Below are 26,209 nucleotides of genomic sequence, written 5' to 3' on the forward strand. Positions count from 1 at the left end.
TCTTGACAGGTTTGTTCATAGTGCTATTATGGAGATCCTTATCAGACGGGATTGTAGATTACTCGACGTGAAATAATCAAATACAATGAGTTGGATTACTTGTGCTATTGCTTCTCATTTGAAATACAAAGTTTTCTATCTAATTAACGAAGTTAGAACCTTGAGAGAAAGAGAAACAGAAGTCAATTTTGAGATTTCTGCTTTTCAATTAAGAATCAGAATGTTGATATAGATGTTGGAAACGTTTCCATGCAGTAAACTAAGAGTACGGTAGATATATGAAATGCTATAAGATGATCTGGTTATTAACTTTTCAGTTAATTAACACTTTCTGTTCTAAAGTGACTATAACTCGGCAAAATCAATTAAACTGGAACCAATAAAACGTACATTTGACATTGATCATCGGGTCGTTTGGCAGTTTTTTCTCCAATCCGTTTTACTCTTAATCAATTGGTTATTTTTAACGTAGGGCTAATTTCATTAAAATGCTGGGTAAATAAAATGAATATATGAACTTTTGTTAGATTGTTTTCACAATTGCAATATGGGCATAAAATTAAGCTGAAATTGTCAACTCAAATTTATTGGAAACGCTTCCAAAAGGCGTAAACAGTTATTTCAAAAAAAGTGGACCATCGAAATTTATTTCGAAATTGGTCATCATGATAATCAAAAAGGAGCTGAACGACTTGAAAACGGTGGACGAGGATGGCAAAATGCCGACAACTTCGAGCGGGGGAAGAGCCGCGGGAATTTTAGTCAACCCAAACGAGCCAGTGGGAACCGGAAGCCAAGTGGGAAGAAGTAAAATGGCCCGACTGTCGTTTGATTCGTCTGCGATCGACTTCAAAGCGTGGATTTCGATTTTGCTTCTGACTTTAATGTTGGTTCCGGCTATGATTCCCATTTATGGCCTGAGTTTGGTGATAGATGAAATGAGGGGACACTTTGACACGTCAACTACGGCTATTGGGTGGGTAATATCTGCAGCATGGTTTCTGACATCGTCCTTCACTGTGATTAGTGGAGTGTTTGTGACGCCAGAAAATAGCCTGTCAGTTAATAAGGTAGTGTAAAGTACAAGGAAAAGTCTCAATGAAAAGTTTGGCCTGGAACCGCACTATGGGAAGACCGAAGCCGATTATGATTAAACAAAACAAATATGTTATTTCTTAAACTTCACAAGGAAATAAATGAAGTATCGTTGCATGTTCTCAAAAATGTTCTCATCAACCATGAAGTTTTACATTTAATGATTTTCTTCTGTTATTTTGTTCAACTGTGCTGTGTGCCAACAAAGATCGAATGACATTGCGTTACTGAAAGCGCAACATCGCAGAACTTTTTCAATGGAACTTAAAAGTTGAATTTCTATTAATTAACACAAGAAAAAAATGTGATTAGAATTTGTTTTCCTCCAGAGAACAGTTCCTTTTTTCATTTTTTTTGTTCCGACCCCTTTTGAGGGGGGTAGGAACTATATACTCAAATGAGGTTTTTTTTGTTCAGGCAATTTTGGCCGATCAATATATTCATCGTACAGAGTTGAGACTGGTATCATTAGAAACCTTGTCCAGCGCAGAATAGGGGAATAAAAAGTTTTTTTTTGATTTTCGCTTCTTACTGGGAGTTATCGGGGTTTAAACTTTTGAGAAAATAGAGTGAATTCCGTTGATTTTATTCAGATTCTCCGTAATTTTTGACTAAAATTTCGCTAGTTTTGAATTTGTTGAATTTTTTCAAAATAAGTGTTGATGATTTTATTTTTAAGAACAAAAAAAATTTGTATTAATTTTTTCTTTTTCAAAAATTCTGGCTAAATATTTCAAAATTCAGACTTTTTCATCAAAAACAGAACGAAATAAGTTTCTTTAGTCCACTTTGATTAAATTTGCAGGAAGTACACAGCCAAACACCACTAACACAATCTTTCCAAACAAAAAAAGGAGCTATTTTTACTTCAAATTCTGTTGCGAGTGCTCCATAATTAAAACTTTGCCGTTTTTTGCTAACTTTACTCGTCGACTATAAAAAACGCAGCGTTTATTTTTATTTTTTTAACTAACAAAATATGTATATCTTTATAATTTGAAAAAAATTAAGTGCTCTTAATAGACGAACAGCCTTTTCTCAACTAGTTTTAGATCAATCTTGGACTGTTACAATCCGAAAGTAATTCAGATTGTAATCAATCGGTCTTCTTTATTAAAAAAAACTCGGATCTTTTCCGTTTGTGCCCCACCAGTACGTTATGCTCCCCCAGTGACAGAGCACGTGTCATTACATAGTAAATCATTATGTAAAAATATTGCACGTGCGTCTGGGGGTTGCAAATAATATGCACCCACTAAGCTGGGGGGGCACAAACGGAAAAGATCCAAAAACTCTATCTTCTTTATTCATTAATCAAATAACAGAACAATTCAAATCAAAGCTCACTAGTGATAGGTTCATTCGCTTTTCCAAATCACTGTGTCTAATTTTTTACTTGAAAGCTTATGCTCGTTTTGACTTTTATAAGATTTGATTTTTAAATAAATAATGGCTTATTGAAATTTTCCCCAATTTTTTTCTTAGTTTGGTCATTTGTAGCTTAGTGTCAGCCATGAAAGAATGCTTCTTCTTTCTACTGTTTCATAATTCAATATATTATGGTTTTACAGGTTGAGTCATGGTTTTCTAGCTTTGATACTATTAGATTTCAATTTTTTTTTCTGAAATTTGCCCATTTTTCACGTTTCCTGGTTTTGTCAAATTAGCACAATTTTGACAGTTCATATATCTATTTATTGGTGTTCAAAATAATTAACAATCGAAGATGTTGAAATTTTAAGGTTTTAGACTCTGGTTTTAATGGCTTGTTCGACATTACTTTCTCGAAGAGTTTAATTGAATTTATAAATTTTGTCTTGATCTGCCGTTTATACTTCTTATTTTTAGCCATATGAACTTTCCTGCACAATGAAACGGTTTCAATGATTGTTCATGGAAAAAGTGATGGGCCGATATTCTGATTTTAGTAGATAGTTGACGGCTTTCGTGACTTTCAAAACAATTGTTTTCCAATATAAAAAAAAACAGACTTTAACTTCTCAAATTTGTTCCTTTTATTGTCTGTTTGTTATCTAGTCTCGATAACTACAGGACAACTATAACAAAATTGCTGTCAAGGGAAGGTGTCAAAGAGATTGGTGTCACAAAATCTAATGTTTTTAATGCATTCGTTATGATTTTACTGGCTTCGACACCGGTTTTCCACAAAAAAAAATCAAAATAATTTTTGATTTTTGTCATAATTTACGTTCTTTTTGTTGACGTAGGATATATTCTGTATAATTGCAGATCTCATTGGCTTCTTTTGGAAGAAGAAATGTACCTATTCAGATATTTCATTTTTTAATTAATGGCTTTCATGTATTTTTTTTTCGAAAAAAAAAGTTTCACTTTTTTTTTGCTTTTTTTCTTTTTTATTTTGTCTTTTGTTACCTGATTCCATTAATGAGAGGTCACATAATATATTATTGGTGTTCAACAAATGTGCAATCGAACATTTTTGAGGGCCAAAGTGTGGCTTTACGGCTTCGAAATCGTTTTCAGGCAAAATTTAACTGATTTTTTGTTTGTTGTCTATTTGTTGTTCTTTTTGTAACCGCATAAAAATAGAATACCGACAGTTCTTAAATCCCATCTTAAGAAGAACTGGTAATCATAAATCTATTGGATAAATTTGTTGATTTCGAATGGTTTCATTACTTTGAAATCAATTGTTTTTCAAAAAATTAGGCAATTTTTTCAAATTTACGGTTTTGTTTTTTTTTGTCTAATTCTTACCATGCCTTATTATGGACTGGCTCCATATCTTTTTTGGCGAATAACAAGTTGATTTAAGTTGATTATTTTCAGTTTTATCTGACGCTATTTTGACTTTGTTATTAGTTTTTGTTTTTTTAAAACGGACATAAATTTTTTGATTTAATTATTGTTTGTTGTTGTTGTTTGATTTTGCTGTTCGTCTTAACTCGCTTTCTTAATATTTGCATATCGCATCAATTTTTACTCCACTGAGTTATTTGCTTTGGAGGTTTTTTTTGTTCATACACCAATTTTTTTTGAAAAATACTTGAATTTGGTAGACAATTATGCCAAAATTGTGGATGAGCGGGGTCGGAACCTTATGTGCGATCGCTTATTACCGAGCCTCCTTGTTTTTTATTTGTTATAATTTAGAGGAAACAAATCAACTCACATGCGCAGGCAATCGCTTAGTAAACTCGCTGGAACTAAATTCCGCATTCCGCTAAAGTGACCAAAACTAAATTAACAATAAAAAAAAACAAACAACATTGAGAAAAAAAACTCAATGAAAAAATTGGACTGTGGATGGCCCATAAATTACAGCAAAACACATGAGCTTCACAGACGCAACATTGAATTAATTGACTACCGAAAGCGTGCTCGAACTCGCGTACATAACGGGCAAATGAGATCACCAAATTATTTTAACATTAAAAATGTATCCTTGGCAAGGGTCCTTTAGAATCGTTTGCAAATGAAAAAACAACCGAGTTCCATTGAGTCACTTTATCTGTGTCTTTAAACAAGACAATTCCTCACGTGACCAGACTATCCTTTTTCAACTATAATGGCAGTGCAAATTAACGTTCTAAGATTCAGAAAAATTGTTCTAACGAAAAACCTGAACAGTCATTTGAACAGTTTATTTATTCAGTAATTTTCCGTGATGCCAAATATATTTTTCTCATTAGAAGATTAAATAACTGGCTGAGATCAATGCTGGTTGACTCCAAATAAAATGCAGCCAAAATTACATCAAAACGCAATTAAGTTTGACTGAACTAAGCAGCACTTTTGTCGTTTCTGCGCGCTACCTGTACGTTACTTGCACGAATTCAATAGGCGATGCATGTAAAATTACCTACAAATTCATAACAATGATACAAACAATGATGTACATGAATTGGACGTTGATGCAAAAGTAAGCAATGGTATTATACAATGACACTAGATAGGACTCTTAATCAGCGCATAGACATTGACCAATTAGAACTGGTTATAGATGTCATAACAGCAGTATGCTAGATTTCGTTTATCACTCGTCACAATTTGGGCTCATTAGCTACATTTGGACTTGAGATGTATGCGCATTATTATTTTCTATTTTTCTGAAAATGTCGGAGTCTCTTGCATTGATTTTGCGCAATACTTTTAAACTAGTGAAAAATTTAGATACATCTTGAGAACAAAAAAAGACAATAAAGAGAACGTTCTTATCTAGAACATTCTTTTTTATATCTACCATATTTGAATTTTTCTCTAGTCTAAATCTCGACGTGTTACAGGACTTTATAACCTAATGGCGTGTGGTGGAGGTGAATACTGATAATAAACCACGGAAATATTGAAAATTGTCACGTGATCATTACGATATTTCGAAACAGGAATGGCTTACTTTTTGGTCCGACTAAAATTCAGTTTTTGATTATCAATTTTTTGGAGTGGCAAATGCTGTCGAGCGTGTCCTTTTGATAAGTTGAAGTCTAGTCTACGGTTGGCCCCGAGCTAAGACCAAGCCAATATCAGCACTGCGCAAGTCTAATTGCAAGTTTAATTTCAGTACTGATTTTGAACTATGAGCATGTTATTTTTTACACTAGTCAGTCTTTTACACTTTTTTGGATAAGACTTGGTAGGTCTAAAAAATGCAATTCTCCTCAATGTTTCAGCTGGGCCAGTTCATTTGTGTAGTGAGTCTGTACTTAGCCTCCAAGTGCACCAATGTGTTGACAATGTTTTCCACTCTTGGCTTGGGCTATGGTGTCGGCTGCAATCTAGTCTACTACTCCGTCAGCATACAGGGAACTCTTTACTTTCCTTCCAGGTATTGTATAAAACATGTCGCTTCTTCGCAACTAGCGAATTTGATGTTTATAGTCGAGCGTGTTTAATTTTGAATAGAAATATGTACTGGTTTTTTGCATACACTAGATACACGTTTGGGGGGGGGGGGGGTGGTGTAAGTCTATTTTAACGCACATTCTTATAAATAGATAAAGAGAGTTAAAAGGCGCCCATAAGTGCTGATAAGAGTTGTTAATGGCTTATGGGCTAAAATGAGCTAAAATTTTAATTCAGCACTTTTCCCCTTAACTTTTTAGTTATTGTACGTCTTTTTCAAAACTGCTTTTCGAAATTTCCTCCTGTTCAAATAAACAACGCTTTGCAACAATTTCTAAATCATTACTTAAGAGAGGCTTCAGAAAACTTAAGAGCATTAAATGAAAAATTGTTTAGAGTATTCAAAGGGGTTGTTTTCCAGTGTCTTGCTTCCCATTAGAAGGAAAAAATTAGGATATGGCTTTTTTGAATATTAATACTATATGATATCTCATTTGTTGAAATGAAACTTTTTCGAAATTTTATACGTCCCCATTTTTTATTGCAAATGCGTGTGACCTTAAGGCAGTCTGGTTCAAACTTTCTTCAAAGTTTGAAATATCCCTCACTATTGCCTGTTTTTGAAAAAAAGATGAAATTGGTAACAAACTTTTGTCATTATTGTTCAAACAGAGAATCACGGTTGCCCACAACGTCACTGTTACTCGCGGTTACAAAATCTAATCGACTCGATAGTTAACAAGAGTTCAATTAGGACAAAAACGAGGAAATCATAACTGATGATCAGTTGCAACTACTCAGTTGATAGCTCAAAGGATTTACTAATTTCTAAAACTGATGTCAAGTAAATAACGATTGGATTCGCAAAACAAAATTTTCGGCTACTTGCAAAGTTCTGTAAAGAGGTATCTGCCAAAAATTAATGAAATTCATTACTGAGTGAAAAATTTAAGCAATTTTCACTACCGTTGTCTACAATTGATATATATCAACAAAATGAGCGTCTGCACGTCCCAAATTTTGGGGGAAAATGTTCTTACTTTTGTAAACACATTTCACGTTTCACATCCTATTACATTTTACAAGTGAAAAGTACTTATAAACTTGAAGGATAAAAAGGTGGTGCCTTAAATGAAAATTTCAGTTAGTGTTTTCCAACTTAAAACTCGGAATTGAAAAGGTGATCTTACTTCCAGCCGCATTTTTTTTGTGGAACCTCATTGCTTAATTGACCATAATTAGAGTTTACTCAATTTGGGAGCGCATATTGCGTTTTCATGGACTGGAAGCAAAAATCAGTTTTACAAGAAACCGAATTTACTCTTAACTGAATCGAAATAAAATTGTATTTTTCAAAGTAGCGCCAAACATTTGTATATTAACTAGAAAAATTTTAAAGCGGTATTTTAATTGCAGTATAGTTTCTCATTTTAGTCATAAATGCTGATATAATGTCTTAGTCATATGAGTTGGAAGTGCTTAGTGCTTTTTGAGTTAGATGTAGTATTTTGATCAGTTCTGTATTTGAAGGTCATGTTGTAAATGTGGAAAACACATCCATCATTGGCACTTAAATATGTGTACTAGAATGCGAAATGTAGTTATTCAAGCTGTCTTTGCTTCAAAATATTTCCAATAAAAATTGATGGGCTTATTTTAATTGTCCAAATTCGCTTCGCTTTAAAAAAGTTTAAAATTTTGTGAATTGCCCTTATAGCCTAACGTAAGTACAGAGCACATTTATGGAGAAGTATTTTCTATTTTAGGATATTTAATTTTCCTTTGGAAACTACTTACACGTAATTTAAGTGCCAGTCACATTCTTTGTAACTAGTTTTTTTGGTACCGGTAGACATTCATAACGGACTTTTCTCAGTGAGAATAGTTGACCTAAAGGGAGAATATGTGGCGATCTACTGTCACTGTTGTCCATAGAAACCATCAAAAGATCCCAAAGTTTCAAATTATACGCTTTCCTGTATAATTAAGGTACCAGTGATAAATGAGCTGTTTCAACGAAAAAAAAACATTGCTATTTATCTATTTCAAAATAGTGTCGTTAAAAGCAGTTGATGATTTGTGTAAATATTTAAACTAATTGCAGAAAAGAGTGAAAAGATGCAATATCTCTTGTTATGTTACTTAATTTAGAGCAAAATTACATTTTAACCCACTCAAATAAATTTGACAGGACACAAATCAAAGAGTGCAAAGCAGCCAATGCCTTCACCCAGATCGCTCTGCCTCTGGCCCAGGTGATATCTGGATTCATTTTCACACACTACAAGAACAGTTCTGGGTGGCAGGATGCGATTCAGTTCTCAGCTATTCTCCTCTTTGTGGTTGGATATCTCAGCCTGGCTGCCCTAGAGTATCTCTCAAAGTCCTATTCTAAGAGTCGTGAGTATTGTAGTAATTATATCGGCTAACTCGAGCCTCCTCCCCCATTAAAAAAAGAGGGAATACAGCACAAATTTTCAGCGTTGAAGCAGTAGAATATGAATTATGGGATCCCGATGAAAAACTGCCATGAACAGAAGACATCCGGACAAAAAATTCAGTCATAAATTAAAAATGTTTGAAATTGTACGAATGTGTACGAAATTGTGCTTAAAACATTCATGATTCCACTGTGAAAAATTCTGTGCCTATGAATCGGCAGGCCAGAAATTGGGGCCGTCTAAGCGTGAATAAAGGATTTGTTAAGCTCACTGCTCAAAAATTGATTCCAACTCTTTCTAAGTTTCAAGAACAAAAATAAAGCTGGATAAACAAACAACTCTCATTTGCAACTTTTTGTTGTGTTTTTGATACAAATAAACTCCGAAAGGCTGAGGAAACAAAACATATTGATAACTGCTAGGCATCTTATTTACTCAAGATAAGATCGGGTAACAATTTATCCGAACTTTTTTAATGAGGCTTCTCATACAAACTTACAAATATTTATTTTTTAGGAATGGACCCTTTGATAGCAATTGTCAATCCGTGAGCTGAAAAATGGGAAACAAAGGCAGACTAAAATGATAGAAACTTTTTAGTGCGAGAAAATGCATGAAGAAATATGGTAACCGAACAAACTTCAGTATTTCTAAGTATGTTTTTCCATTCTGAAGTTTTTGCAGTAAATTTATAATTTTATAAAAAAATTTCAACCAGCAAGATTGCCTAAAAATTTAACTTTTTAATAACTGGAAAGCTAATTTCATCGTATATTAAAAGAAATTTTGATTTTCTTCACAAAATTTAAACATCCGAATTTTTTTTTCACTTTTTAACCTCAAAAACACCAATATATATGGAACAGAAAATGTTTGGTCGGTGAGCTAAAAGTTTTTTATCCTTACGTAACCTGTATTAAAAAATTGTTTACCAATTGGCATCAAAACACAAATAAGAAAACCATACAAATTTCAAAAAAAAATGTAGCTCAATGGCAGCAAAACGAAACAGAAAAATATAGTCTTGGAATATTTGCAGTTTTTCATCATCAATTGTTTTTCCTATCCTGAATATTTCACAGCCCGGAGCATCATTGTTTTGTGTTCACCTTTTAGAAAAATTGAAAAGAAACAAAATAACAGCTGAGTGTCCTCCCCAAAATTTTTTCCACTTTTTTTGAAACAACCATCTACAATCGTACTAATACGTTTCAGGAATCTCTTCGTGTTTAATTCCGCATAAAATTTCTATTATCATTACAAAATCAAAATTGACATGAGTTAAATTTCTTATTCTGTTTGAGAAAATAATGTTGGAGAAAAAAATTCTTATACAAGTTTTCATTTGAAGTAGATTTTATTATGGAAGTGTCAAAATACTTTATCGCGGATACCCCAGAATTGAGACATCAAAATTAGTTAAAATTTGCTCAAGTTTTCTTTGGTACGTGTAAAACTTTCTGATGTTTCTCGTTGCTTATTCACAAGTTCAATCAGCATTCATAAAAATTCGCGTTTTATTTCTAGCTGTTGTTTTGCTCAGTGTTCGACAACTGGTTATCGTTTATTTTCCAAAAATCAAAGTTTCTAAAAAAACTATAAAAGTTTTAATAAAATTTTTTCCTTTTTCCAATTTTTCAGAAATAACAGTTACTCGACTTACCTCACGGTTAGCAAAGATACAGATAACCCATCATTTATCAATATTTTTTGTTTTCAATGTTTGAGAGTTGAAATGTCACAAAAGTTTTGTGAATAAACCCTTCGCCCACACTTTCTCTGCTTATCCAGTTCGTTTTCGATAGTTGCGAATTGGAAACACTTAGAATCCATTTCAGAGTTCATTTTTTCTGGGGTGAAATTGTTTTGGTATCTTGTGACAGCTTATAGCAGTAACATTGTGTCCTGTTTGGTGAAAGATATTAACCATAGCGACAAGTTTTAATTTTGTAGAATTTCGTCGCTTAAATCTTTATACCAATATCGTGACCCCCAAATAATGTTTTCATTCTAAAGAGTCAATTTTGAAAAATGATTTTTCACTCAACCCTGACTATTGATTTGTGAGATTTTTGCAGAAACCTACTTTTTAACGATATTGGCGCAAATTGAAAAAACGCGGAAAAGTTGTGGGTCTTTGACAGCTGATATTCTGCTTCTTATGCACTACCTTGTGTCATAAAGGAAGTTAGGTTCTCTTAGCTCTTCAAAAAAGAAAGGTTGGAAAAAAATTGATGGCAAAAAATTATGATGCAAAAAATTGGATTTATGATTCAAACTAGCAGATTTATAATTGGATGCAGCTGAACTATCAGGGAGAATTGTGCAGATTTTGAATGCAAAATAGAGAATTTCGATACAGTGGGTTTACGACTCCAAGTAGCGCTCCATGAAAAATTGTGCATTTGGAGTCGTATTCGGTGCATTTATTGTGTTGTAGGGTACCCCCCCCCCCTAAGAGAATATACAGATTTCGAGTCCTATTTCTCCAACCTCGCCCCACACCAAAAAATCAAACTAGTCGAGAAAGAATGCAATTATTGTCTTTTAACGAACTGAAAAACAAAAGATATCGGAACTGGAAATCGTTAGGAATTAGTCCTATTAATTATATTTAGTTTTTCATTTCTGAAAAAGAACTATATTTCCTCACACTAATAACCCAAGAAGGTTATCAGAAAGAAAACGATGACAAAATGGTCTTCACTTAGTTTTTCATACGCTTTCCTGTGTCCACGATGAATCAAGCGTGCGATCAATTACATTTCTAATGATCTGATACGTTTGGACTCTTAGCAATTTCTCCTTAAGTAATGGCTGTTCTTAAATCGAATAAAATGCTTAGCGTTCAAATCTTATTCTTCTTTTGAGGAGAAAATTTGAACCCGGAATAGTGGCCATCAATATTTTTGGTCGAAGATTAAATCGTTGTCTCTACTTTTCAGAACCAGAAGCTGAAAAGAATGCCAAGACAAATCAGGCACAGAGATCGGTTCGAATGAAACTGGTGACCAACTTCAAGCGACAGTTCTCAACTCAGACACTTCGCCTGCCTGCCTTCTACTGGCTAAATATGGACTTGTTCTTGTTCTGGGCTTCGAATTTAGTTGGGTTGATGTTTCTGCCGACTGAGATGAAGGCTAATGGGTACACTGATTTGCAAGTAGGAGGGATTACTTGATCTTTTAAGGCTTTAAAACATATTTTTGATATTGCGTGTAGCAAAGACCATATTTTCAGATATATGTTAATATAAATAGAATTTATTATTGCTAGCCTATTATTAGATTTATTCATTAAGCTGTACTTATAATTTCATTCATTGGCTTCAATCAACTATACTGATAGCAATCTAGTATCTATCTTTCGATAGCCTAAAGTTTACTATGCACAAAAAGCCACCATAAATAAGAAACTAACGTGCGCAAATCCGCTACGTTCTTTTAAGTTATATTTTGAACTTTCCAAAATGCTACAGATCAGAAAAAAAATGAAACTTTGAAATTTTTCATCCTCGCTATTAGATGATATTGTGTACTTTTCATAAAAAATTTTCTATCTGCTCAACAATTAATAGTTTGGTATTTTAGATACAAATCCTTACCCTTCAAGGCGTCACAGGAGTACTCGGTCGACTGGGTCTCTCTGCATTGCCCATTTTCCTACCTGGACAAATCAAGTTCTTCCGCATATTTCCAATGAAGGGCGCAATTCTGGCTGTGTGTTTCTTGTCCAGTTTTGCGCTTGGTTCACCCTGGAGCTACTACGTGCTCACTATGGGGGTGGGGTTGTCAAGTGCTATCGCTGGGGCACCTCTCCTCAACGTATCAGAGGTATGAACTGGCATTCGATTTCTAAAGAAACATAATATCACAGAGGAGCTAAAGAAATGCTGGATCTTTCCGATTTGTGACCCCCCCCCCAGTACAGCAGGCACAAACGGAAAAAATCCGAAATGCTCCATCTGGGCTTCTCTTCCTGACCCCTATTGAATCTGATCAGAACCAGTTTTTCGATCGTGAACCCTTAACGGCAACGAGAGATAAAAAAAACCATGTCTAATCGAACGTGGATCGGGACCTAAACACGTGTACCAAATCAAAAACATATACTAAACGTGGCAATGACGGACATAGAACAAAATAGAACGCACAAAGCATAACATAATTAAATTGATTATGTTTAGAGTGCCACAGCAGGTGTTTTTGATACCCGGGTCGAGGTGCCAACGCTAAAAATTGCTTAACAAACGTTTTTACTTTGTTAATACATTGAAAATGGAACAATATTGCGGAAAATAGCTACTTTAGCAGAAACCGGCAAAATGGAAGGGAAATTAGCAACCCGTGTTTGTAAAAGTGCCCTAATCCTAGCCGCGAAATACAAGTACAAACTTTATAACCTATTTCTTGCACGGCTTCTATCACGCATCTGCTCCATTTATATATCGACTTTTCGCTCGCAATGTAGCTCGATTTCACATATAATCCTCAATTAAGCTCAACTTATTTACTACCTATTTAAATAAGCCTAACTTATCACAACTAGTAGTACTTTATTACTACTTTATTACAGTACTATTTATTACTACTTATTAAAATTAGCCAATCCCACATTGATATACAAAGCCTTTGATGTGAGAGGGATTTTTTGGGAAAAAAATCAATTTTGTGATTGCATGTAATTAAAGAACTTTAAAGCTAAAGAAATGCTGGATCTTTCCGATTTGTGACCCCCCCAGTACATTATGCTTCTACCCCCCCTCAGTTACAGAGCACGTGCCATTACATGGTAAATCATTATGTTAAAATATGGCACGTGCGACTGGGGTTTGCAAGTAATACGCACCCACTAAGCTGGGGGGAGGCACAAACGGAAATTATCCGAAATGCTCCATCTGGGCTTCTCTTCCTGACTCCTATTGAATCTGATCATAAACAGTTTTTCGATCGTGAACCCTTAACGGCAACGAGAGATCAAAAAAACCATATCTAATCAAACGTGGATCGAGACCTAAACACTTGTACCAAATCAAAAACATATACTAAGCGTGGCAATGACGAACATAAAACAAAATAGAACGCACAAAGCATAATTTAATTAAATTGATTATGTTTAGAGTGCCACAGCAGGTGTTTTTGTTAACCGGGTCGAGCTGCCGACGCTAAAAAATGCTTAAAAAACCTAAGTATTGCGATAAGTGAGTTCAAAGGATGCTATTTATACTGTTGAATGCGTTGAAAGCGGTAAATTTTTGTAAGGTTTGCGTTTCTTTGCTTTTTTTCATTGCTTTCTTCTGATAACGGCTAATTTTTGTAAAACCGCTTGCAGGAGAATGCAGTAGAAAAATCACCAAAAAGAATGCCAAATCTTGCAAAAATGGAGCATTTTCAGTGCATTCATCGCTAAAAGATCCTGGCGTTTTGCACTGAAAAATATTTCTCCTCGCCACTATTCAAAACAATTCTGACATTATGTTTTTCACAAAACCTTGACCCGGGTAAAACTGTTCATCTTGAAAAATTTTGTGCAAATATGTTGAATACAAGCAATTATAGGAAATATGTGAAGACCGAAAAAATTCTATCGTCGCTACATGTTGCATTCGCAGCTAGTACAGACTGCTGACGTTTGGTCCATTTTGAGATCTTTTGCATTACGACGCAGAGGTATACCCAAATAGTCACGGCCAGATATAACCGATGCGTGTATCTCGTTCGTTTTTACTCTGTTAATACTTTGAAAATGGAACAATACTGCGGAAAATAGTTACTTTAGCAGAAACCGGCAAAATGGAAGGGAAATTAGCAACCCGTGTTCGTAAAAGTGTCCTAATCCTAGCCGCCAGATACAAGTACAAACTTTATAACCTATGATTTGCACGGCTTGTATCACGCATCTGCTTCATTTATATATCAATTTTTCGCTCGCAATGTACTTCGATTTCGCATATAATCCTCAATTATGCTCAATTTAATTACTACCTAATTAATTAAGTATAACTTATCACAACTAGTAGTACTTTATTACTACTTTATTACTACTTACAGTACTTTTTTTATTACTCATTACTAATTATTAGTACTATTTATTACTACTTATTAAAATTAGCCAATCCCATCTTGATATAAAAAGCCTTTGATGTGCGAGAGATTTTTCGGAAAAAAAATCAGTTTTTGTGGGTGCATGTACTTAAAGCACTTTAAAGCTTTGAAAGATTCAATTAAATCTTGATTAAAGTGCTTATTGCATGCTCAAAATGCGCGCGAATAATAGATACCCGAATTGAGCGGAAATGTGCTACGAGACTTGTAACCTATTTTTCGTTTCGAATGTTCTTTTATATCGCAAAATTGGCGGAACCCCTATTGCGAAGATTAAGATACAAAGGATGTCTCCTAATATCGTTCATTGTATGTATCTAATTTTCGAGCCAATCTTACTAAGGCGGAAATTTTGGGGTAAACCTCTGCGTCGTAAAGTGTCTGTGGATTTCACTTGCAGAAATGTGTGTTTTACTTTTAAACTGTGCCATTAATGTCCACCATTTGGGCGAGTGAGTTCCATATGCTCACAAAAGCAAAAAGAGATGTAGAAGAATTAGTTTTGAAAGCATCCGAAATAATGATAGTCAAAGAACCATCAAATTAGGGCACAATTGTTTTGATTGATTTCACAATTAGCCCCGTTAAGTCTAGAAGTGTTTGAAACAACTGAATGGTCATCATTTTTGGTATTTGTCTTTCCAGGGAAACACATTTAAACACAAATGATGACCATTCAATTGTAACAAACACCTCTAGACTTAACGGAGATATTTGTGAAAAAAAAATTGTGTGTACAGTTTGATGGCTCTTTGATTCTCATTTTTTAACAAAATTTAGATAATCTACGCAAGAGTTACTTTCAAGTATTCTTTTGATTTTCTTAGTGGCTAATTTAACACTAAAATGATAAGACTGTTCAAATTTTTTCAGGTGTGATCTGTAATTAAATTTACGTATGAATTTTAAAAATTTTGATATTAATTCCCCTTTTTTGCAATTCAGGACTTATGCTTATATTTTGCAGATTCAAGTCGCTACAAATTTATCTTAATTGAGCAAAACCTACAATGGAATAAAGATCACACATTATAATATCTAATTAGAATCTGCTAAGTTGTTCGAATTTGGGTTTTTTTTAGAAGTTTGTGTTAGGTAGTAGTTCGCCTATTTTTGTCACGCAGTTTTCCAATTATTTTGGCCAGTAAGAACTTTCTATGAAAATTTTGTCTGTTGGAAGGTGCTCCTTATTTCGAATTTTTGTCTATGGTATCAAACTAGAGTGGGCTGCGACAGACCACAATACGTGATCTCTTTATGTATGCCGATTTAGCTGGATAAAGGATATAACAAATCGAAGGCAAAGATATATGCCTAAGACCTGTTCGAGCTATAAGTCTCAATTTAAAGATTGGTGGCTGGAAGTGTTTAACTTATAAAAGAATAAGTATTAAAGTACAGCTTAGTATTACCAGTTGCGTTGTTGTACTATCGGGATGAACTGGGTCGCGATCGTTTCAACACTTCTTGTGCGTCGGAGACTTATTCCGTTAATCAAAAAATCTTTTAAAGTTTGTCGAAGTATTTTTTTGTTTTTTGTGTAAGTTGTTACTGTTTAAACAGTATATTTTTGAGAGATAATTTAGTTTAAATTTACTGACAATGAAAAAGGACCGTCTTTTGCGGTCTAGCTCAGAGCACTAAAAATCTCATCCTGCTTCTTTTTCTCAATTTTATCAGCGAAGGATCGGGCCGATATGGGGCGGAAAACCGTTCACGTTCATAGTGGGGCGTAAAATCGTTCACGTTCTTAGTGAAACGGTTTCCTAATTTTCCTGTTGACCGAGAAATCGAGAGAATTAACTCGGCTCATCTTATGAAATTTTTTTTGTTTTTTTTCCGTTAAAAAATATTGAAAAAGCGGGAGCAATTGAGCTTGTTTCACCCTTGCGTATGCGCATTATTTTTTCCCTCCTGCTTTTGTAACCTTGAACTTTGTGGGGGGATTTATTGCTTTTCATCAGATGCACCTGCATTGCTTTTAGAAGTTCCCCTGAGTTCCAAATGTCAGTCAAAAACCAGATAAATTGAGCAGTATTAGCCGCGCCTACTCATATTTAGTTCTAGTTTTAGATTGAATTTGGACCTAGTTAATCCTGGCCTAAACTGAGACTCGTTTATTATATTAGAAAAGTATAGGCTCAAATGCTAATATTTTGTTAGCCTAAGCGTGCGTTAATTAGTTTGACAGGTGCTACGATTGGTGTGTCAGCGGTTTATTTGTTTTGCGGGAATAGTTATTCGTTCATTTGGAGCGCAGCTCTGTAATACTACAATAGCTCTAACTGAAACAAAAACAAATGAATTTTCGTGGAATTCTTTTTATTTTTTTGCACGCAATTTTCCAATTTTTGGGAAAACATGAAATTTTAATGACCAGTAGGATGTTTTTATCGAAATTTTTATTGTCGGAAGGAGAGCTCATTATTACGAGTTGTTGTCTATAGCTCTAACTGAAAAAAAAACAAATGAGTTTTCATAGAATTTTTTTTTATTATCATATATAAAAATTTGAATATTTCTCAGTTCATTTGCTAACAAAATTTTCAAAACTTTTCTCTCACTAGCCATTTTTTGTTATTTTCATCTCTCAGAATTGCAATTCTGTTTTAGAGAGGAAGAGAGAAAGATAGAGATAAAAATAGAAAGAGAGGAATTAAAATTTTTGAAAATATAACTTTCTTATTTTATTTTCTAATTCTTTACCATGCAATATTTTGCCTTTGCCAATTTTTTCGAAGTTGCAAACTGAACATCAATTTACCATGTTAAAATTGTGTCTGTTATACTCGCACATAACAATCTTCTGGATCAAGAAAAGTTTTTGATTTCTGAATTTCAATGATAGCTTCATTCTGATTTCAATGATTGTTAATTTTATGCATCTCTTGAAATTTGCATTAAACGTTGTCAAGTTGATTTTCTTGACATGCTTTAAGCCAAATATGTTTTTTCTAGTATTTTGACTTGTTTTTTTCCCACACAAGTGATATGTTGTGTGCAGCAGTTGAGGCACATTTAAGGGTATACGTAAGGGTAGATAAATTTAAGGGTACATTTTTCAGTCACTTCGTAATTTAGTAGCAACGCAAGGAAATTAGCTGTGGAACACTTTACTTGCATAAGATCTTGTTAAATGTGATTTATGAACTTACCAAGTTGGTGCGAGTGAAAGTTACCTAAACAATGTCAAGGAGGCAATGATTGATCTTGTGCATAGTTATGATTGCGAACAGGTATTCAATATATTCAATAATTTTTAAGTCCGACTGTAACTGAAAGTCATGCCATGTTCAAATTCCTACTCATCGTGCTTCTAATTAAGTATTGAATATCAAATTATTGAATTTTGCAAAATTGGATATTTTTTTCTTGTATATATTTTTTTATTATACATTTTTTTCTGGATCAAATGGTATGAAGAATTCGACAACTATCGGCTGCATTATTTTATGCTGGTTTCCGGAGATGGCGCCACCAGCTAATGAAGCATATGGTCAACTTCATGAAATAAATCGTCATCTGTTTTTCGAGTGAAACTAATTTATCAAAATTGAAATATAAATATTCAATGAATTTTACGGCCCAAAAATAGAAGCAAAACATATTTTTCGGTTCACTCCATTTTTCAACTCAAGTTTGGATCCTTGATTTTAAACAGGTGTTTTGCTTTATTATTGCAAACAAACAAATCACTTTTATCGTAGTTACTGGAGTCCCGTTGGCGCATAAAAAACTATGCTTGAAAACATGAGAGCGGAAAGACCGGGAAAGTTTTTGAAGCGATATTTTAGTTCTGTTTAAAATGGAGAAAGGGTTTCACTTGGTATTAAAATACTCTTAATGACATAATACTTTGACCTCTTATTAATGGACTTATGAAACATTATAAAGAAATTTAAAACACTGCTGTTGCTATCTAGGGGTCTTTTATTGATAAAATTCACAGCATTGTTTAAAGCTCAAACTTCCAACTCCTTAATTTGAATGAAAGGGTATAAACTTTGAAACAACAGAACATTATTGCGGAATTACTATTTTCAACGGATTAATTTGCTGGTTTTTTCTATAGGAAGAACGCACTGTTTGCTTAAGAACAACACAGTTGCGTAAAGTTGTTGAATAGTCAAATTTTTTGAAACTTTATTCAATTCTTTTCCTAATTATAATTTGTTGCAAATCATTTCATCCTGTTTAAATTTTTTTATGCCTCAGGAAGTTCTGGGTAAAAAGATGAACGCCTTCACTTGGACCCTTCTCTCGGTCGGATCTGGGGGCATGTTCGGACCCATCCTGGGAGGAGCAGTGTTTGACTTGAGTGGCTCTTACAGACTGGCATTTGAGATTGCATCCACTCTTGCATGCGTCTCTGCTACACTCTCAGTCCTAGCTGCCATCTCCAGGCATTCAAAAGAGAGGTATGCATGTATGACTGATGCTCGATTTAAAAAATCCAGCGTTAAAGTTTTTCGCCAAAAATTACAGGGTAAAAAGTGATAAGGGGTGTAAACAAAATTAAGATCTCAAGATCTCTGTTTATTAACGGATTAAAAACGAACTAATGCGAAAAGCGTAATAGCGTAAAAATTCAAGGCATTAAGGTGTATTAACTAAGATACAAAGAGGCAGGCGCATTGGTGCTTTTCGCAGCTAGTTGCCACCATCCACTCACAGATAGTTTGGGGAAGTGAAAATGTTGATATAACCTCAAGAACTGGAGCCTAGCTTAATAAAAATACAAATTTGACATAGACAAAACCATAAATAAAATGGTTCTATAGATAAAGAATCCAGTGTGTAAGCAACTTTTTAATTTGCGTGACTTTATCAGTGATCAAACAGCACATGAAGTTCAGGAAAAAGGTCATTAAAACATGATTTTCTTAGCATCGCTGTCTTTTTATGGCAAAATTTTACCAACTCAGAACGGTATTGGATTGAATTTCAGATTTCTAAGTAATGTCACCATTCTAGTTTTACTCATGACCATCTTTTATTTTTTGTATTCAAATTATGCCAGCATAGCTCAAAAAAATTAAAAATTTGAATTTTAATTGCTTTCAAATAAGTTTGAAGCAATAATACTACAACGAGCATCTACGGCTACCAAATTTTGCTAATAAACTTACTCACTTTTGTAACCACATTTCATTTCTCCTATCTTATTACATTGTACCAGTGAAACGTATTTACAAACTTCAAGGTTGAAAAACCAGTGCCCTAAGTATAACTTTCAGACAATGTTTTCCATTTTGAACTCGAAGTTCAAAAATGGAACCTACTTTTTGCTGCAAATATTGCGTTTCAAAAGACTGGAAACAGAAATCAATTTTAAAAGTAGCCGAATTCGCTGTGAACTGGCTCAAAATATTACTAGATTTCACAAAGCCGCACCAAATATAATTGTCTAATAAGGGAAGCCTAATCCACAACATGAAAGACAAAAACAAACAAGTAAAAACAATTTTGCGGCAGATTATTTGCAGTATAATTCCTCAATTCAGTAATCAATGTTGACAAAAGTTTCTCACTCATGTCTGCCGCCTGTTTAAGAAACCAATTTCCCAATTATATATATGTACTCAATTTCAAAATGTATCATTTCAAGATCTATTTGTGAAAAATACTTCCAATAAAGTTTTGGGTTTTTCACAATTGTTCAAATCCGCTTAACGCAAAAAAATTTAAAACTTCGTTCACGCCGAAAGTAAAATACTAAGACCTTTTCTGGGGAAGTTTTACCCTTTGAGGCTACTTAATTGTCGTGTGGAAAATACTTACAAGTAATTCAAGCGCTTTCTGCATAAGGCGTCAAAATTCGAGAGGAGGTTCCAGCCACATTCATTGTAACTAGTTTTTTAGTACCGGCAGACGCTCGTAATGACAATTCGTGTGTGTTTTTAAAAGGAAGGTTTTGGCTTGACCCCTTTTTGAATTTTAATTTGATTTCAGCATCCTTGAATCGTTGATGTGTGATAAAAATTGCTCTCTTATTCACAAATTCTAACCGTTAGCGGAAGTTTACAATTAAAATTAAATTGAAAAATGCTACAAATTTGTCTCTTTTTGACATGCTACTCGATTTGTGGTCTCTGAAAAATGATTCGAAGCCTTAAGCAAACTGCAAAAAATGACTGTCTTAGTAGTTGGAAAGCAACTCTTTTGACGTAAGTCATTTAATCTCTTTTTACAAATCAACTAGCTTCGGTGTTTTTTCGTCTAAAGCAACAAAATCTACAAGACTCTTGTTATGCTTCTTTACTTTTTCTTATTTCTATGCCGAGACGATTTGTTTCAACTATGGAATCAACTATGCGCAAAAACCTGCTTTTGAATAATTTTTTGATTTTGTTTGGGATTTTTTAATGTTTTAGAACTATCCTAGAAGCCCGTCGATACATCTTACCACGCTCAATTACAGCTTTAGTGTAATTAAGTAAAAAAAAAACTCATAAACTTAAAAAAACTTATTAGTATGTATTCAAATTATTATCATTTGAATGGAAAGATTGATAAAGACAACAGAACAATTTCTACCAATTTCTTAAATTTTTATTCTGGTCAAGAGAAACCACTTCACTTCTCGCGCATTTTTAGGAAGCGCAGTATGCACGAGGAGTCCCTTCGGAGACACCGGAGTCACAAGTTGATGCCAGTGGACACTCTGGCACCCACTCTCTACATCAGAAGGTCACCCCAATCATACTTCGTGTTCGAGAAACAGGGCGACAAGTGAGTAACAGTCTAATGCTACAAACCACGTGCCTAATACACTTTTTCAAAGTAGATTCATGCACAATGATTTGTGTTCATGCTCTTTTGTTTTGATTTTGAATAATTTTCTGATTTTTCCCAAATTGGATTTACAAATCAGCCAAACATTAGGTGAAATACTAAGTGGCTTCCGAATGAAATATGTTCGTTTGTACGTTAAGGTTTGGGGTCACAAAATTGTAGGTTTGGAATGTAGTTTGGGGGAACCAAAATGTAAGGAAACCCGGGTTGAGACTTTGAGCATTTGCAAACGCTTAAAATTGGGGATAGAAGTGAAAGAGTGAAGATTGTGGATTTCAATTTCATACTTATTCAATCCCAATTTCATCCTTATAAGCCGCGGTTGAAAATTAAGGATAAGATTGGAAGAGTGAACACCGTGGATTCTAGAATGGAAAATATACAAATACAAAATATATACCAGAATGCCTAAATGGATTAACTTATTTTAAAGATTGGTCTTTTTTTAAACACGAACGAAGCAAAATCTGGATCTTGAACTTTTTGTTTTGCCTGAGTCTCTTCATAACTTCAACGAGCCAAAATCTAGATCATATCGTGTTTTGGACTGAACGGGTTTTTATATAAGGAGTTTTGAACGAGCATATGAACGCGCTGAAACTGCGAACAAGTCAAAATCTGAATCACAGACCAAATTCGGTCTTTTCATAAACAAAAATGGTCTGGATTGTTATCAACCTGGGTGATCATTGTCCGGATGGGTCTGTTCAAGTCAACAATAAAAACGAGCTAAAAACGAGCATGTATCAAAAACAAGCCAAAATCTGATCATGGTTGATTATCGTGTGGATGGGTCTGATCTTGGAAACAACAAAAACGAGTTGAAAACGAGCACTCATTAAAAACGAACTAAAGCCTGACCATGGCTGATTAGCATCTGGATTGCTATGATCATGGCAACATCAAAAACGAGCTAAAAACGAGCATGTATGAAAAACAAGCCAAAATCTGATCATGGTTGATTATCGTGTGGATGGGTCTGATCTTGGAAACAACAAAAACGAGTTGAAAACGAGCACTCATTAAAAACGAACTAAAGCCTGACCATGGCTGATTAGCATCTGGATTGCTATGATCATGGCAACACCAAAAACGAGTTAAAAACGAGCATGTATGAAAAACAAGCCAAAATCTGATCATGGTTGATTATCGTGTGGATGGGTCTGATTTTGGAAACAACAAAAATGAGTTGAAGACGAGCACTTATGAAAAACGAGCTAAACTCTGATCATGGCTGATTACTGTATGGATTGGTCTGATCATGGCAACAACAAAAACGACGTAAAAACGAGAACGTATGAAAAACGAGGTAAAGTCTGACCATGGCTGGTTATCGTCTGTATGGTTTTGATCTTGGCAACAACAAAAACAAATAAAAAACGAGTACTTATGAAAATCGAGCTAACCTCTGATCATGGCTGATTATCATCTGGATAGTTCTCATCATGGCAACAACAAAAACTAGTTAAAAGCGAGCACCTAAGAAACACGAGCTTGCTTTTACGAGATAAAACGAGATAAAAATGAGCGCGTATGAAAAACGAGCTAAAGAGAGATCACGGCTGATTATCGTCTGGACGGATCTGATCATGTCAACAACAAAAATGAGTTGAAGACGACCACTTATGAAAAACGAGCTAAACTCTGATCATGGCTGATTATTTTATGGATTGGTCTGATCATGGCAACCAAAACGAGGTAAAAACGAGCACGTATCAAAAACGAGGTAAAGTCTGACCATGGCTGATTATCATCTGGATGGTTCTCATCATGGCAACAACAAAAACTAGTTAAAAGCGAGCACGAACGAAACACGAGCTAAAATCTGATAATGGCTGATTATTGTCTGGATGGGTCTGATCATGGCTGACTTTAATCTGGATGGGTCTGATCATTAACGCGCACCTCAACCTGGATTAGCAGATTTGATAACATGACAGAGTGCACAAATATGCATCGAGATATAGCTGAAATCAGTTTTACATCGCTATTATATGGCTCCTAACAGTTATCTTAAACTGTAGTAGCTTAACTAGAAACTTAACATTTTCATTTAGATTGTATGCGCGCGAAGCTCAAAATGGGGAATTACACGTCTTTTCTTATCACCGGCAACCACTGGTGGTAACAGAAATTTGATAACTTTGCGTCTCAGTAATGATCGCGCGTTCAGAAATTTTGTTCAAGGGAATAGTTTTGAAATCAAAGTTTTATAAAGTTGAGTTTGAGACGCAGTGGGAGTCGGTATGGGTAACTATTTAATTGCAGAATATTTGGAGCTTAACAACAAAATTTATATATTTCCTGAATTAATAGAAACCATTGACAGTGTTTATTTGTCACTGTTCCCCTATATCAATGAGCGCCTCTAAGATTTATGTGACTTGAACTTTTCCAAAATGAAATCACACGCTGCTCTCTTTCTAGGTACCAATACAGCCGAATTATTGACAAATTTGAATACGACGACACTACCAGTCGCAAAATCACAAATGTAGACGAATTGTTTCATGGAAAATTTGACATCGCCAATGCCTACCTCCCGTACGATTTAGAAGATGACCCAACGCAAGGCTTCAATTCAGAGCCCAACGTCAGTTCTGTGGGTTTGCACTCCAGTGGCTCTGTTCTTGGATCTACAAGATCCTGTTTGGATTCTTCCGCTTGCTAAGACTGGAATTAGTTATTTTCATTACGGTACAAATTTCCTGCCCAACTTCAGGGGCAGCATATTACAAAATCTCATGGAGGCCATAAATAATATGTATAGCAAGATTTTCATTTAACATGTCAGCCATTGAAAAGAAATGTGATTCGTATGGACTACAAGTGGTTGCGCAAAGATTGACAACAATGCAATTTTAATCTTTCCAAAATCACGCAGATCTTTTGTTGTACCCTATGACACTGTATAAGAAAGAAGAATCACCGGGCATGTGCAAAGAGAACATTTTTTTGTAAATTTATGGGTCATATATGATTTGCATGAGTGTTTGGTTGTCCCACAGGGATCATGCGAACCATGAGGATATTGGGAGGATAGAATTTGAGGATAAAATTTGAATATTTAGGATGGAGATTTACCCTATTCACAATTCCACAAGTAATCCTAGAATAAATCCTTAGAGGAAAAACAAACTACAGGATGGGGTAGTAACTTCACAAAACTACTGCTCCCAATTGAACTTAAGTGGCATGCAAAGCCATTTGTTCAACCCCTAAATGAACTGTTTTGAGGCTGTATAGAACTGTACTCAATTGCCAAAAAAATATTGATGTTACAATAAGTTTAAAAAGCAACTCTATGTTATATGATATTTTAGTTCCTAAGAAATTTTTGTAACAAATGAAACAAATTGATTACTCTAAGATTGACAATGATACCAGGTCCTCAATTCAAATAACTAATTACCGATCAGTCAATATACTTAAAAAAGAGAGTATATGACAGGAAGAGCTCGTTGGTGTTCACAACAGAGCCCAACAAGACGAGTTTTAAGAAACTTGATAGAACGCTATGACGCTGTCCATAAGGTTCTTCAGGTTATTGCAGACCGTTTTATTTGTATACTTGGATCACCATTTCAAACTCCATGGTTTGATTTAACTTGCCAAGTCCTCTACGAACAGGCAGTTTTGCCTCAGAGCGGCTGCACTGTATGGTATCTTTGAAGGTGATTGGCTATTGATTTCTCATTGGTACAATGACAAATCAATAGCCTTGATGTTGTCGCCGGCCTCAGTATTGTCTTCTACTTTCGTTACTTAACCTAACCTAATTATTGATTGGTTGATCATTATTATTAATAGTAATCGAACTAAAACATATCCATTATATTGAAGCTAGAACTGAATATTTTGTTTAGAGCTTTAAGGATGCGATGTGATGTTAATAAATATGTACAATTGTACAATTTTGATTTGGAAGAAAACTGCAATAAATTAGCAATTACCTATTTTTAATGAATACTAGGTTCTGGTTGTTTTGGAACAACTAGTTTAGGTTTTCTGTTTTTCCAAGCAGCGAAATATATAGTCAATACCCGATAGAGACCGGCCTAATTTCTACTAATTTATACGAACAATTCTAGAAAGAGAAAATGGTTGAAAAACTGCTAAGTTAATTATACAAAAATCGTTATCAACGGATTACACTAACTTCAACAAACATTACAATTTTCAGAACTTCAACAGAGATCTGTTAACTCACTCATCGAATCAAGGTTACTCCGTAAATATAAATATCACAACAATTTAGTTTATTTTAAAATAAGTTTATTTTAAAAACGGTTTGTTACAAAGATGGCCAAAATTGAGCCGTATATATAATGCTTATCTATGTTTTGATAGGATATATTATTCCTGTTTTTACCGAAGATTTCTAATTACTGTGTGAAAAATGCTTATTTGGAAAAAATTTTAGGAAGATTATTAAAAACTTTGATACCATAGGTTCCTAATATGGGTCTCTAATCCTTCTTTACATGTGTGAGAAAGTGTCAGTAGATCTATCACAGAGACTTTATCAGAAACAATGTTTACTCATTCAATCGTTCTCCTCAGTTCCAGTTTCTAGAACAATATTTTCTTGGTACAGTCTCAAATTTGTTTTTATGTTGAGGAATAATTCAAGGTCAGTATTTATTTAGTTCTTTTCGGAAAATGCTTAAGTTCAATTTTTCTTTCCTACATCTACTCATTCCGACTAAGCTATTCTCCTGAACAGTACAACTCAATGCACATAGAGCAGAGAGTTTACTTAGGAAACAGCACCGCAAAATGATTTGCGGTACGATAGTTTTAATCAACTTGAGTTTCGCTGATTTGCAATCCTTTTACTAGGTTTGGTCTTTCTCCCTTATGATATTCACTTCCTGTATCTCTGATTTGATCAGTTGACGAAATATTCATGGTTGTTTTTTTTTCTGTTGTCTACGTAAACCTTCATTG

The 26,209-nt window shown here is 34.4% G+C and overlaps 1 protein-coding gene across 1 annotated transcript; it reads left to right on the plus strand.

Moving 5' to 3' along the window:
* On the plus strand, positions 1–24,053 carry LOC142339464 (uncharacterized). The gene is made up of 9 exons (XM_075389507.1): positions 1–234; positions 607–1,070; positions 5,748–5,902; positions 8,111–8,319; positions 11,306–11,523; positions 11,951–12,193; positions 18,680–18,882; positions 21,062–21,196; positions 23,687–24,053. Exons 2-9 carry the CDS (start codon positions 666–668, stop codon positions 23,928–23,930), a joined length of 1,812 nt encoding a protein of 603 aa, XP_075245622.1. The 5' UTR covers positions 1–234; positions 607–665; the 3' UTR covers positions 23,931–24,053.
* Positions 24,054–26,209: the final 2,156 nt, after the last annotated feature.

The sequence above is a fragment of the Convolutriloba macropyga genome, chromosome 5 (genome assembly GCF_964194025.1).
Source record: "Convolutriloba macropyga chromosome 5, txConMacr16.3, whole genome shotgun sequence".
Lineage (NCBI taxonomy): Eukaryota > Metazoa > Xenacoelomorpha > Acoela > Convolutidae > Convolutriloba > Convolutriloba macropyga.

Coding starts and splice junctions, on each gene's coding strand:
- LOC142339464 (XM_075389507.1), top strand. CDS start 666: ATGATAATCAAAAAGGAGCTGAACGACTTGAAAACGGTGGACGAGGAT. Junction 5,903..8,110: donor ACTCTTTACTTTCCTTCCAG/GTATTGTATAAA, acceptor TAAATTTGACAG/GACACAAATCAAAGAGTGCA. Junction 21,197..23,686: donor TTCGAGAAACAGGGCGACAA/GTGAGTAACAGT, acceptor CTCTCTTTCTAG/GTACCAATACAGCCGAATTA.